Here is a 15,093-nt window from a genome sequence, read left to right as displayed (position 1 = left end):
CATAATTGTATCTATCCATTATATACATAAAACAGCTGCCCAGGAATATTTCCAAGATTTCTTGCCTTCACTTGTTCAGCGGTGCATCTGAAAATTCTCATTTAAACCTGAAAATAAAAAGATTTTTGTCGAAAATTTTAAAAAGTATTATATTAGATAAATCAAAAGTTTTCACTATTGTGGTTTTGGATCCCACTTGTTTGCCTCTCATCCGATCTCGCATAGGGCAGCATGTAAAGCAGGACCACTGCTGTTTCCATTTATATATTTTCTTTCATCTCTCCCCAAACAATTCATATCTCATTTTTTTATACTCGCTCGCTTCTCTTTGATCATCCTCACCATCTCACTCCAACATCTTCACCTATTCCTGCCATAACCCAGCTCTTCACACAGTGGCTTCTGGGATTTGTCTCCATTTCCCTGACTCAAACAAACAGCTGAATGACACACATTCACATGTATTCTGTAGACATGGAAACCCTTTCCTAGAAGCACAGGCATTATTAACTGAGAGTGGGTGTTTGTGGTATATAAAAAAAAAAGTATTGAGTTTATATATAATACACTCCTCTTTTTCAGCACAAAATAGATGACCACATAAATACAGTATGGTGTTTTATTACATAACACATGTGTTAAATTATTGAATACTGGTAGTACTTTCAGTTCTTGCATTAGACAGAAAGAAAATGTACATCAATGCAGTTCTTTTGGCATACAAAACATAGGCAATGCAGGATTATATCCAGTGCTAACACTGTGACTATAGTCAAGGTTACACCACATATTGAACTTGATTAACTGGGAAGAGTTAGCAATCCGAACAACTTTAAATTAAAAGTGCACTTGAGGTGCGGAATTTTTAAATAACAAGGAAAAGACACATTACAAATGCAAAGATCACAGCACAACCACTGGTCTCCATGCGTTTGTGTGAGCATTATTACTCCATTGGATCTGTGTATGGAATAAGATTTATATGACATTCTTAATATCCTGTTCCTTTTTTTCAAGCTCATTTAATTGATCCAGTAAAAACAGTACTAGTTAGTACTCCAAAACAGGACCCTACTTAAAGCTAACCCATGGTTTACCTGATTAGATTTACAATACAGCATTTTACTTATTGATTACATAAGCATTCTTACAGACAAAGAGTAAACTACAAGCAGTTTTCAAATCAACAATTATATATATGTAAAAATGACATTCTGATTGTAGATTATAATTAATAGTCAAAGGCAACTCAAGGGTGTTGCTGATTCTGGACTCAGGGTCACATTGTAACACATGGGAACATGCTTGGTATTCAGAATGGATTTATTCTTTGACCTTTAGATTTGAACTCAAAGGAACACACTCTGAGGTGATTTAAGACTTTGGTAGTAAAATGGAGCATGATTTAAACATTCCCTACAGTTTAAGAGCAAATGCTATACAATTCATTTTGTCCATACTGTAATCAGCAGAAAGGTCAAACAAAATGGCCAGAAAAAAAAAGCATTTACTGATTATTGTAACAAAGTTGCTGTGGTTTCAAGCTTTCGGATTGTTTTAGCTAAACAAACTTTGGTCCACTTCAAAATATTAAGGAAATGCCAAATGTGAGCATTTGTGCACTCTTTTGAAATGCATTCAGCTAGGATGCATTACATTGATCAAAAGTGACAATAAAGATGTGTGTATTGATGCAAATGATTTCTATTTCAAATAAATGCACTTGTGAACTTTCTATATTCAAAGAACTCTGAAAAAAATATATCACTGCTTCCACAAAAATATTAAGCATTAGTAATAAACTGTTTTAACACTGATATTAACAGTGGTCTTGAGAACCAAATCAGAATATTGTAATGATTTCTGAAGGATCATGTGACACTGAAGACTGGAGTAATGATTCTGAAAATTCATCTTTACCATCACAGGAATAAATTACATTTTAAAATATATTAAAATAGAAAACTGTTATTTTAAACTATAGTAATATTTCACAATATTACCGTTTTATTGTATTTCTGCAATAATAAATGCAGCCTTGGTGAGCATAAGAGAATTCTTGCCAACCCCAACCTTTTCAGGGGTAATGTTAGTGTATATGCAAAAACAAAAAGGATTGGATTGGATTTTGTGAACTTTTCATTGTTTCTAATGACTGTTGTGATGTGTAAAATCTATAAAAGCTTAACAAAAACACACAAATCTAGTCTACATCATTGAAATAAAATAAATGTACTGACGTATGCAATAAAGTTACTGACTCAATAAATAGTTGTGCTGAATCAATAGATGCCATTACAGAAAAGAGTATGATCCCACATCATTTGAAGCATGCGTCCATAAACATCTACACAACCTGTCATAGAGTCTTAAGTAATTAATTCAGGATTTCCTTTAACTCTGACCCCCCCACAGGTCTAAGCTTCTTTTCCATTGCTGACCTCTTAACATCAAATTAATCAAAGCTCAAAGTCTGCAAACAAAAGCTCAGTGGTGAATAGAGGACCAGACAAATCTCCCATCAACACCTTTGGCTTGCTAATCATGTATATATTATCACAAAAAAGTCACATCATCCTGCGACTGCACCCAGCGCCAGTGTGCGTCATACTCCAGTTGAACTTTGCCATTCATTTTGCAGCTCTCCAGCTCAACTTTGCCATTCTTATAGGGTTTCACTTTAGGGCTCAGACTCTTCCCCAGCTTCTCAGCGAGACAGGCCCTGGCCGAATCTGTGCTGACCATTTGCTTTACTGATTTGTCCAGGATTCCATTGGTCTTGTTGGGTTGGTATGGTCTCGCTGTCTCGGACGCTTTATTCCAAACCTGAGCTTCTTCTTTAGGGGCATCGGATTTGACTTGTGGAGATCTGGTTACAGACCCAGTGGAACTGCCCATGCCTCCTCCAGTACTTCTAGAGCCATCTGTCCCCATTGGGGCGGCACACAGTTTTGAATCAGTCCCACTGGAGGGGCAGTACTCATCCAGATCATCAGCTAATGTGTCCAGATAGCTGCCAATGGAAATGTTGTCCAGCTTGTCATGTGGGTCCTGCAGACTGCTCCAGCTGCCCCTCCAGGAGGTGTCGGGACCCTCTCCTAAGCTGTACTGGCTGCTGGTCAGGCTGCTGCAGCGGCTGGTGAGCGCGCCACGCTCTTCCAGGAGCCATTTCACTGCCTCGATGCCCTCATGCAGTGCTAGCAACTGGTTCAAGATCTTGACGTCTGCTGCTCGTAGATGAGCCTGTGCAGAGGAAATACACATGAACATAACTAGTTAAACGAAAGTACCCTTTAAAATAAAGATAATTTATTAGCATCTGTGGTTCCATGATGAAACTTTAGCATCCACGGTACATTTCCATTGCACAAAAGGTTCTTTATAGTGGATTATTGGAAACTAGTTTTGCAGCAAACGGTAACAGACATACAGACAATACATTAAAAAACACAATATATAATACACATTGCACACATCATAGTTCATTTATATATATAAAAAACACAAAAAATAGTTCTTTAGATTATTAAAATGCTTTTCACAATAAGAAAAAAAGGTTATTTTGAGAACTGTTCACTGAAAGGTTCTTTGGAGAACCAAAAACAGTATTTCTATACTAATAAAAGTGATCAGTTGACGTAAATTAAAAAAGTGAAGAAACCTGTTGCCTTAAAACTATTAAGTTGTCAACTGATCACTTTTTACAGGCATCGCTACGTAAACACCCTTTTGGAACCTTTATTTTTTTAAAGTGTATAAAGGAATAGTACACCCACGTGTGATTTAGAGAACAAACATGTGCGTACGCCTCTCTTCCAGAACTGCAGTTCTCCGACTCAAGAAAAAGTGCGTACTTCTGCTCAGACCCTGGAGTGTTCATATACGCAAAATCCACGCCAACGTTCATATTTATAGAAACGGTCTTTGACGTGGATTTAACGCACGCTTTATAAATGAGGCCCATGGGTTATAGAGCGTCGTACGGGCCGCTTTTATGGTGTTTTATTTTGTTGTTGTCATTTTGGAAGTTTGACAACTTTAATAAATGCTCTAAATGAGTTCTTATTAGTGCTGATTGTTGTGTTTAGTCTGGGGTTCATAAGCATGACTGGAGTCCTGTGCTGACTGAGGTCCATTACTGTAAATGCTGTTGAGATTTATAGATCTTCCTGACAGTATCCATTCCTCTAGTGGAGCACTCTTCTCTTCCTAATTCCCACAGCAAATGGACTAAGCAGTTTTCATCTGACACATCTACACTTGATGTCTAAATAACAGTAAACCTTAGCGTACACATATATACAGTATATATATATATATATATATATATATATATATATGTATGTATGTATGTATGCTAAGGTTTACTTTTCTTTAGACATCAAGAAAAGTAAACAAGTATATATTCCATTTGGCCAAATCAATAAGGAGTAATGGATGCTATTGGTCTTATGACAATAATATATTAGATCATTCCTTCATCATTAGATCTTGCTTTTGGAATTCTCATTTAATGAGGTAAAGCGTATCTGTCAAAATGTGAGGGATTCACATTCCTTCAGAAGTATGTTACGAAGCTTCATTTGGCAGCTGTGAAGCATTTTTGTCAGGAAGATGTAATATGATATTCAAAGTCCTGAACCCTTCTGACTGACTAAACGGCTCTCCAGCCCATAAAACATTGCTCATCAAAGTCAGTGCTTCCTCTGAAAGCCACAGTACTTTAGCTCCCACAATCCCTGACAGATTCTGCCCTGTCTGCACCCCGTCCGCTAGTCACACAGCACTTTAGGTAAACAGTTCACCTAAAAATCTTAATTCTGTCATTATTTACTCACCCACATGTCGGTCCAATCCGTACTTTACTTTCTTTCTTCTGTGGAACACAAAAGACGTCTTTGGTCTTAGTCACCATTCATTTTCACCGCATCTTTTTTTTCTTCCGATTCAGTGAAAGTGAATGATGATTGAGGCCTAACTTCTCCTTTTGTGTGCCACTGAAAAAAGAAAGTCATTAAACGGTTACAGAATTTTCATTTTCAATTCAATTTCTGACTCATATTGTGTGAATTTTCAATTAAAAGGAGGACGTCTAAATGCGGATAATGTGCTGAATCCCAATAGACCCAGTTTGAGAACAGGACGAGATAAATCAGTTTAAGTGCACCAATCCAGGCATGTCATAAATGGACAGCATACTCTTATCCTATACATTCAGCCTGCTGTGTAATTTAAAGGCCATAGTGCACTTCTGACGTCAACCACACTAATTACAGTACAAAAAAAGCAAAAGAGAACATTTCGGTAAAAGAGCGTGGGATACAAATAGAACAAAAGAGGCAGCGAGAGGGGGATGGGAAATAGAGCTGAATTTAGAAGGCAAAGATAAACAAGCCTTTTTTTACAGTAAATAGAGAAAGATGTAAATACGTAAAAGACGAGAGAGATTCAGAGAACAGACTGTAACAACTCTGCTCTGGTGTGGGTTGGGTCGGGTTGGGTTAACGTCAGCACACCACCAGAGTTGCTGAGACTAATGAACATACTCGTAAATATTCTCCCTGTCTCAGCACTGATGTGGTGAGCGCTGGTCTGGCTGTGCCCAACTCCAGTCTGTTTGCATATGCATATGGAACTGGCTGAATTTAACATACACATACTATGGGGTTAGATTTTTTTTTTTTTTATGTTTTCGAAAGAAGTCTCTTATGCTCACCAATGATGCATTAAAAAAAAAAAAAATACAGTAAAACTGTACTGTGTATTTCATTGTGAATTGTTATTACAATTTAACTATGTTTTCTAGTTTAACATATTGTAAAATGTATTCCTGACCCGTAATGACAAAGCATCATTACTCCAGTATTCGGTGTCACATGATCCTTCAGAAATTATTATAATATGCTGATTTGCTGCTCAAGAACCATTTCTTATTATTGCCACAGTTAAAAACGGTTGTGCTGCTTGATATTTTTTTCTAGAAACCTTGATATTTGTATACCTTTTGATTGTTTTCTGGATTCGTATAAAGTTCAAATGAACAGCATTTATTTGAAGTAAAAATCTTTTGTAACATTACAAATGTCTTTAATGTCACTTTTGAGAAACTTAATGCATCCTTGCTGAATTAATTAATGAATAATAAAACAAATCTTACTAACCCCAAAATGTTGTATACTGTACAGTGCCCATTACATTTGTATATAGAGTAAAAAAGTTAACACACTTCAAATTTATACTGTCAGTTTTTGTGATTACCAACCGCATTTACTTACAAGTGTGTCTCGAAATGTCCCGTTCACACAGCAATTTACAATAGAGCCTCGAATACTGTCTGTATGAACGTGCAATGGGAGTCAAAGTAATATCAAAGATGGTGATATGCATAAAAACTGAAAAGTCTTATCATACACTTCTGACATGAAAAGTTTCCAAGAGACAAGAGTTCATCCACCAAATCTTCATTAACCGACAGCAGCTTTTATAACTGGTCGGAGAGTCACATGTAGAACACAAAACTGACGGCAGCAGCTCCTAACCGGTGGAGACTGGATCTAGAACCTTCAGATGACTCACAGCTCATATCTCCGTTGTTGTAAGTTACAGAAACGACACATGAAAACCTCAAATACAGCACTGACAACCATATCCCGCTGCTGTGTGAACGTGGCCTTAAATAACTCTGATGACTTGAGGCCATAGTATTATGTTTGTCCAGAAAAGTTCAAATGACAAATGAGTAGTTCACCCAAAAATGAAAATTGTCATTATCCCAAACCCATATGACTTTATTTCTTCTGTGGAACACAAAAGAAGCAGTTTTGGAAGAATTTGACTGGTTACTTATTTCCTTGCAACTGAACTAACTGGGGCTTTCAAGCTACAAAAAGGACACAAAAGCCCCATAAAGGTATTATAGGGTACAACAGGGCTAAAGGCGCACCGGGATAAAAGGCGCATTTGATTTTATTCTCTTTTAAACAACTAGATGGCACAATAATTCAGCTCACCACTTTTCTTAACAACCGCTTTTTATGATGCATGTGAAAATTTGATCGTTGACGCGATCACAGACAACAACGCAAAGGTGATTCTGTGCTAATTTGATCTAATATTTAAAATGTTTATGTTTGCTCAAATGAAAATTGATGTCTATATTTTGATTATGATTTGTTAATATATTTGTTAATGATTTTAATTTAATTAATTTTTTTTCTTTCTTTTTTTTCAGTTTTGTTCAAGGTAAATCAAGCATAATTTTTCCAATAGTATTTGGGGTAAAAGGTGCATTTTTTACAACTGTAAAGCTCTATTAAATTATTATTGGATTTCATTCAATGCTTTTAGAATCTTTACTTCTTTCTTAAAATATATATTTTGTTTTAAAATGAACATTTTAATGACAGTATATTTATTGAACAAAAATGAATTCTTTAATTTATTAAAATTAACTGTAAATAGTGTAAACTTTGCTAAAGTGATTGTTTTGAACAAGTATTAACTTAGACATTATTAAAAACATATTATTTTATCTGTATACATAATGTGTGCCTTTTTCCCCATACCAGTGAGCCTTTTACCCAGTGTGTGGGGTAAAAGGCCCATCTTGCCAACTCCTCATAAGATTCTTAAACAAACAAACCGACCAACATTGTATGTTGTTGTAGACATTATGTCCCCGCTGCCACAACCCTGAACCACCGCTGAATAGCCGGGGCTCTCATCTTATATACCCGTATATGGGGGAGTGGCTTGGCATGCAAATTCCACTCGCCAATTCCATTGGCCATATTTTTTATCTCAGAGGTGATTGGGGCTCCCAAGCGAGACCCCATTTGTCAGTCGACATAACATTGTAGTGACTGACAGATGGGGAACTGCACGTAAAAGAGCAAAAACTATTATTCTTCAAAATGTACCTTGGTTTTCCACAATTAAAGAAAGCCATTTGGGTTTGGAACAAGTAAATTACGACCCAATTGTCAGACAGATTTCTGGGTGAACTACACCTTTAAATAGACCGTATAAAATGCTAAAGAAATGAAAATACTGTCATTGTAACCTAATGCAATAAAGTGCACGGTTGCTGCAATCATCTTATAGTTTCCTCCTTCCACATGGAGCCACACACTGACCCACAGACTCTCCTTAGGGAGAACATTCCACAGTGTCTGAGGCTCACACTGGAGATTCTCACAGCGAGAAGAATTCCATTTTCCCACTCCTTAAAACCATAGCTCATACGTCTTGTGTTCTAATCCCTGGAATTCTGGAGAGCTCATTTTCCATGCTGTGGTGTCCTGCTCCGTTAAGTATCACACGTAGCTCTCGGTGAGTGTTAAAAGGAGTCAAGGACTTTATTTTTGGAAGAGTAACAATAAGCACAAATATATTATAACAGCATGCAGCAGTAGCTGGCAGAAACCAAGATATTTCACTATAACACATCTATTCTTGTAGATGGAATGTGAAGGGAAGGAATGTGAAGAACATTGACATTTTTGGTCATGCCATTGTGAAATACTGTAGTAAATATATCTGCTGCATACATTTTTTTATAGTAGAAATTATCTTTAAGAAATATGTTGAATGTGTTCAAGTAGGCTACACACAAGTTCGCATGTATTCAAACTTGCCGCATCATGCAGTTTGCTATTAAATGGCAATAACAACATACAGTAGTTTAGTATAAGATATGAAATATACAAGTCATATGAACTATTATGGTGCTCGTTTGTTATTCTTGGGAGTTTCAAATTCAGGGTCAAAAATGAAACAGGGCAGGGGACAAAAAAAAAGATATTTGTGTTTTTGATAGTAATTTATTATTATTCCATTGAATTTCTGGGTTTAGTGCCTATGTAGACACCATATTGACCTTTAGTTGTCAGAGAGTTGTATTTGCTGTCTGATGTTTTGCTACTAAGTGGTTTTGGACGATAAAAACTGAAGTCAGAAACTAAAGTCACTTGTATAAACACTGATTGTGAAGAAAACACTCCCAATAGCAAAACTGCAAATCTGCCATTACAGTAGAGATCTGTATTATCTAACTTATAGTGGCAGCCAATTATTTAAAATATAGCAGAATGTTTTTTTATATTTTGATCATTATTTGAAGCTAGTTTACTGTATTAATATTAAATTGATCTGATATAAATAGCCACATAATTGTCCAGATTCAGAATTATATTCAGTTAATTAATTCAATCAAAGTATTTGAGATACAGTAAATGTGTTTCTTCATTAAAAATACTCCTGAAAATCAACTTATGGGGTGAGTGAATATAGTTAAGATGCTACTGCTCAAAAGTTTGGGGTCTGTAAGATATTTAAATGTTTATTCAAATAAATATCTTATGCTCATCTGCATTTATTTAAACACAAATACAATAAAAACAGTAATATTGTGAAATATTTTTACAATTTAAAATAACTGTATTCTATTTTAAAGGGACAGTTCACCCAAAAATGAATATTTTGTCATTACATTTTGTTTTTCTTTTGAACACAAACGAAGATATTTTAAAGAATGTTGGTAATCAAACAGTTGACGGTAGCCATTGATTTCCAAAGTGTTTTTTCTTCTTCTCCCTACTATGGAAGTCAATGGCTACCGTCAACTTTTTGATTACCAACATTCTTTAAAATATCTTTGTTTGTGTTCAACAGAAGAAAGAAGCTCATACAGGTTTGGAACAACATGGGGGTGAGTAAATGATGACAAAGTTTAAATATCCCTTTAATGTATTAAAAAACTATTTATTCATGTGATGGTTAAGCTGAATTGTCAGCATCATTACTCCAGTTTTCAGTGTCACATGATCCTTTAGAGATTATTATCAATGTCAGATAGGGTGTGCTGCTTAATATTTTTGTGAGACAGCAAAATATTTCAGGAGCATCAGTTTACACTCTTTCTGAACTCATTTGCAGCCGTCTGTTGCTCCTCCTGACACACTGCAGCTCTGACAGGATTGACAGCATCTCTTATATTCCAATACATCACCGCTGTCTCTCTCATCTGGCACGACACGTGCACTCTATCTCTCTGCATTCCTTCCTTACCTCTACGTCCTCCCACTCTCCCTTTCAACCTTACTGCTTCTCTCTTCCTCCCTCCCTCATTTCCTCTCTCCTCTCGTTCTATCAGACTGGAAGAGTCATCTCCCTTTCCTCCATCTGTCAGCACACCTTCCCCCTGTGTTTCCCATCTGTGTGTGTCAGGCAGGGAGAGAGAGAGTTGCTGAAAGTCATCGAGGACACCCCTCTCTCGCTCTTTCTTCATGCAGATCACAGACATAAACAACAAGCTGTTTGATTTCACACTTGATTCCACTGTTTTAAAGTCAAATGTGATCATTTTATCATAGTGATATGTAAGATTTGTATTTTTTTTGTGTTATACCAGTATATTTTGACCTAATGGAGACATTTTTGTCCCCATTTTTTTATGGAAACCAGTGTGTGTGTGTGTGTGTGTGTGTGTGTGTGTGTGTGTGTGTGTGTGTGTGTGTGTGTGTGTGTGTGTGTGTGTGTGTGTGTGTGTGTGTGTGTGTGTGTGTGTGTGTGTGTGTGTGTCAATAGACTGCAGCAGTCCAGGTGACAATGTCACAGTGTGAGGCAATGACAGTTGGCTTGCTGTATATCATGACTATTTGGGAACAGTGAAAAATGGCATCAGGAGAACAGTAAAACTCAATTTTACTGAAAACAACTCAAAAACAATTTCTTAACACCCAATTTACTGCCACTCTTAGAAGAAAGGGTTCTATATAGGTGCTTCAAATAACCTTTTAGGGGTACTCATCATGGGATCATTTTCTTAATTTAGTTTTAATTAATTAAATAATTAAATTCATGTTTAATTGTAATACAAAATGTACAAATGAAACAGCTCGTAAATATACTTTATCGTTAGAAAAAAATTAAATAACCTGTTAAACATGAAAGTATTATGCAATCATTTAAGACATTTCTCCCTAGAACCTTTTTGGCATAAAGCTTTCTTTGAAATGTATTCAAGAACCCTAGGTTCTAAGTAGATATATATTTTTCCATGTACGTATAAAGACCCATGTATAAGATTAGACAAAAAATATTAGGCATATTTGGTTTTTATTTCTAACTGTTAAATAAACAGGGCTATCAATAGAATAAGTACACTACAGTTCAAAAGTTTGGGTTTAGTAAATTGTTTAATGTTTTTGAAAGAAGCGTGAATTACCCGTAGCAGATCTATACAGGTGGATCTGGGGAAGGTGGAGGGTTTCTGAAAGCGTGCTGCACTGCTACAGAAAATGCTGAACAAGTATTTGAAGGTTGAGCAAGCGAGCTCATTGGCTACTGATACAGCAGGAACCAATCAGCTGTGCCCTAGAGAATGATGTGATTGCAAGCAGATTGAGTTAAGGATGAGTCTGTAACCTATCAGCATCGAGCTTTTCATGTCAGAACTTTGTATTTCTAGATGTTCTACACAGAGTACAATTACTTGATTTGTTAATACAGAAATATAATGTATAAATGAATTCATAATTTCATAATGCGGTCAAGACACTTTTAGTATCATTCACCTTTTTATGCGGAAAACCACTGACATGTTAAGATGATCATCATGATCATCATGACGGCAAATTAATAACACTGACTTCCAAAAATCAGAAATGCAACTGGCAGTAGCATAATCCATGACCGCTTTGGGGCCTTTTTACAAAGTCTCCCACTCAGTAAAGAGCACCATAGCAACAACATCAGGGTCCATTTGCTTAATGGCTCTGCATTCCACTGGGGAACAAGCTCATTTCCCTAACTACAACAATTCTTTATACAACCAAGGGTGTATCAGGCCCAGGAGCTTGAAGTTACAGTATAAAGCATGAAACTTTAAAAAAACAGCAGCAAATCTTCTATCACAACTCAAGCCACCCCTTCACTTCAACATCATCACAGATATGTGCTTGCAAGCAATACATATTCTCGTTAAAAACACCATTGCCTTGTATGACAGTTTTAGTGTCATGTTTCAGTGCTCAATTTACTGTTTGGCAATGCTGTGAGAAATTATTTTGCTTCTGGTTGATTTGGTTTGTGGAATGTGGGTTGGGACCCTTCAAAATGAGAAAACAACAACAACAACATGCTGCAGGCTTCTTCTTGGGAGTTGTGTTATGAAAAGATGCAATCAGAGTCAGTATATAAGAGATTTACACTGGAATTTTTATATGGATATTGGATATATTGGACATGTGACAAACCCCCCAAAAAAAGAAATCTGGGAAGCCAGAGGCTTTATATTTCATAAAGAGGAGAAAATAAATTCACCTCTTCAAGTTGCACATCTGCTATGAGTGTCATCCACATACATTTATAAAACTTGCACATTATACACATTCTTCTGACTGTTGTCACACTCTCTATTCATTTTATAGTAATTTTCTTTTTCTGAATTCTTAAGATGAAGAGTACAAAAGAGAGGGCCACATTATCAAATAATAGTTTATAAATCAATAACCATAAGAATAGTTTTGATTTAAATAACTAAAACTAGTTGATTGGAATAGACGTGTAGATCTTACCATCTCCATTTTAAGTTTTCGGATCTTCTCATCCAGTCCTTTCTTCTCAGTCTCATTATTGTCTGTCTGATGATGAGAGGTCATTTTGTGCTCCTCTCTCATCCACTTCAGGAGACCCTCTGGGGTCTTTCTCCCCACTTTTAACTCCAGATCCTTTAAATCTGGGACTGATTCGCAGGTATTGCTCTCCTCCATGATTATACAAAGGATCTACTTAAAAGAAAAGAGGAAAAGGGGAAATAGGCTATTGACTATTGCTCTGGAAAAAAAATGTAGCTCCTTAAGTTTTGATTTACACTCCACTGATATAGACAGTATTATGCATAAAAACATTATGCAATACCCTGTGACTATTTGTAAACATAGACAGTCATTATATTATTGCTGAAATCCGCTTATGCCTTTAAGTAAAAACACGCCACAAGCGTCAATGAGCTAAATACATAATCATACGTGAGATTGACATACCCGATTAATATTCTAAACATTCACACGACTGTTTTCTTTCCCAAACGCAGCCTATATGATCTTCAGTGGGAAAGACAGACCACCTGAGCATGATGCGAGTCTCTCTGAGGATTCGTCGTTTAAATGTATCCGATCTGCTTGCTGTTCAAATCCCTCGGTTGTGCGGATGATGCCATGCCTGTGTCGAGGTGAACTGTGTATGTGATGCTCGGAGATGAAGTCGGGGTTGGACAGAAGCTCTCTTCAAACTGGGTGTCTGTCTTGATGTTGCTTGAATCACTCGGTTGGACTGAATTCCACCTGCATGACAGCGAGCGGAGCGCAGAAGTTCACTGCCGTAAATAATGGACTAAACGCGACCGTAAATTCACTCCCACAAGTTAAATTGGAAATAGGCCTACTTTAAACAACAAAGTCCATGTGATACCTAATTTAGGTATCACGTGGACTTTACTTAATACCTATATCAGATGCTATTTTAATTAACAACTAGGCTACTAAAGTAGCTAATAATAATAGTCTATAGAAGTAGGCCTAATGAGTAGAATTAAAAGCAGCTTCACAAAATAATTACAAAACTCATTTAATCACAATATTTGTTTTAAAGCTTAGTGAAAATGTGTTTTAACTAGCTATATTTAAGAAGTTCTGTATATGTGATAATTTAGACATATTTCTATTAAAATAAATTATATAAATCATGTGATAGTGTGAATAAACACATGAAAGCAATCCCAGAAAGCAAAATTTGTCTGAAGCAATGATGCGGCCCAGAGGTGGGCCAGACACATTTTTGCTATCTGGGAATGGACTCTTTTCATAAACTATGATGACACGTTTTAACGGTCATCAGCATACTAAATCCTGCAAAGTTTTTATATATATATATATATTTTTTTTTTTACTTTTTATGTATGTACATTTATAACACACACACTTTGTATTATACCTAAATTAAGAGACTGAACTGTCCCATTCTTAAAAACAAAAAACAAAAAACAAAACTTGTGCCAAGAGGTGCCCTAGGCTATACGCAGAATGATTATTTTGATTAGATTCTGTTCAGACTGGACCTGTTGAATCAAGCACCACTGTCTGCTAAACACATCTCAGACTGACATTCAATGTTTCCACTAAAATCCTATTCGTAATCTTGCCAACTGTAAGTCAGCACAGTAAATGGTGAGTTGACACAGTATTTCCATTCCAGTGAAAAAAGTTGTGGTCTATAACCTCAAATTACCACATGGCTGATATTCCCGGTTTGTTTTGTAGTTACATATAGAAAGAAAATAGACCTATAGATTTATAGACAAAAAGTATGAGTCCCAATTCTGTGTTGTGTCATACTAATGTTCTCTTGGGGCCAGGAGCAAGTCAAGATGACATCATTAAACATCTGCTGGCGGCACGATGAGGATCTCCCCTCTGTTATAGTCATTAGGGACGAAAACAGAACAGGAACGTGAGGAGAATAACCTCACACACACAACAGACCCATATTTCCAGTCTGAGGTAACCATAAAAATGTCCCTGTTCGTCCATGTACTTTAAAATGGGAGCTTAATATATATAATTGACTGCAATTTGAGGTAGGCTACTCTTGTCATGAGATTGACCTATTGCCAGCCAGATAGTTTATGGAAATATAAAACATATAAAAAATAAGATCTAAATGCATATACATTCCTAATATGCTTAGCTGATGCTGATGATTAGCAATGCTGATTTATTTTTTCACAGCCTGCCACTTCATGTCTTATTACAAAATATTCCTGTGCATGTCACTGTTGTCTCTTTGCATGCATGTACTTTATATTTAGTGAAATGATTCATTCTAGTGGTCATAATAAAAATTGCACCAAATGAAAATAATGAACTGACTTTTATGTAGAATTCTGTTGCTTGAAAAGATCAAGATAACTGTTTTGTATAACTGTAATATTTTAGAAGATATATAAATGCTTTTAAAAGGCATAGTTTATCCATTTAAATGTTAAGTTTAAATTCTGTCATCACTCACCCAAGGTGACATATTCATAATAAA

General features: G+C 36.1%; 1 protein-coding gene across 3 annotated transcripts; it reads right to left on the bottom strand.

Annotated features, from left to right (window-relative positions):
* Nucleotides 1-969: 969 nt before the first annotated feature.
* lurap1 (leucine rich adaptor protein 1) lies at nucleotides 970-13,421 on the bottom strand. Of its 3 annotated transcripts, none has more exons than XM_079628767.1 (3): nucleotides 13,130-13,421; nucleotides 12,579-12,788; nucleotides 970-3,243 (listed from the first exon to the last, which is right to left on the bottom strand). In XM_079628767.1, the coding sequence occupies exons 2-3, from the start codon at nucleotides 12,771-12,773 to the stop codon at nucleotides 2,557-2,559; spliced, it is 882 nt and encodes a 293-aa protein (XP_079484893.1). In that variant the 5' UTR covers nucleotides 12,774-12,788; nucleotides 13,130-13,421; the 3' UTR covers nucleotides 970-2,556. The 3 variants fall into 3 exon arrangements, with proteins under 3 accessions (XP_079484893.1, XP_079484892.1, XP_079484891.1); XM_079628766.1 differs by having other exon boundaries at nucleotides 12,579-12,791; nucleotides 13,047-13,403; XM_079628765.1 differs by having other exon boundaries at nucleotides 13,047-13,403.
* Between the last annotated feature and the right edge of the window lie 1,672 nt (nucleotides 13,422-15,093).

Source organism: Phoxinus phoxinus (assembly GCF_949152265.1).
Source record: "Phoxinus phoxinus genome assembly, chromosome: 11".
NCBI lineage: Eukaryota > Metazoa > Chordata > Actinopteri > Cypriniformes > Leuciscidae > Phoxinus > Phoxinus phoxinus.
Note: the sequence above shows the minus strand (reverse complement) of the source record. Positions and strands in the feature narration are given on the sequence as shown.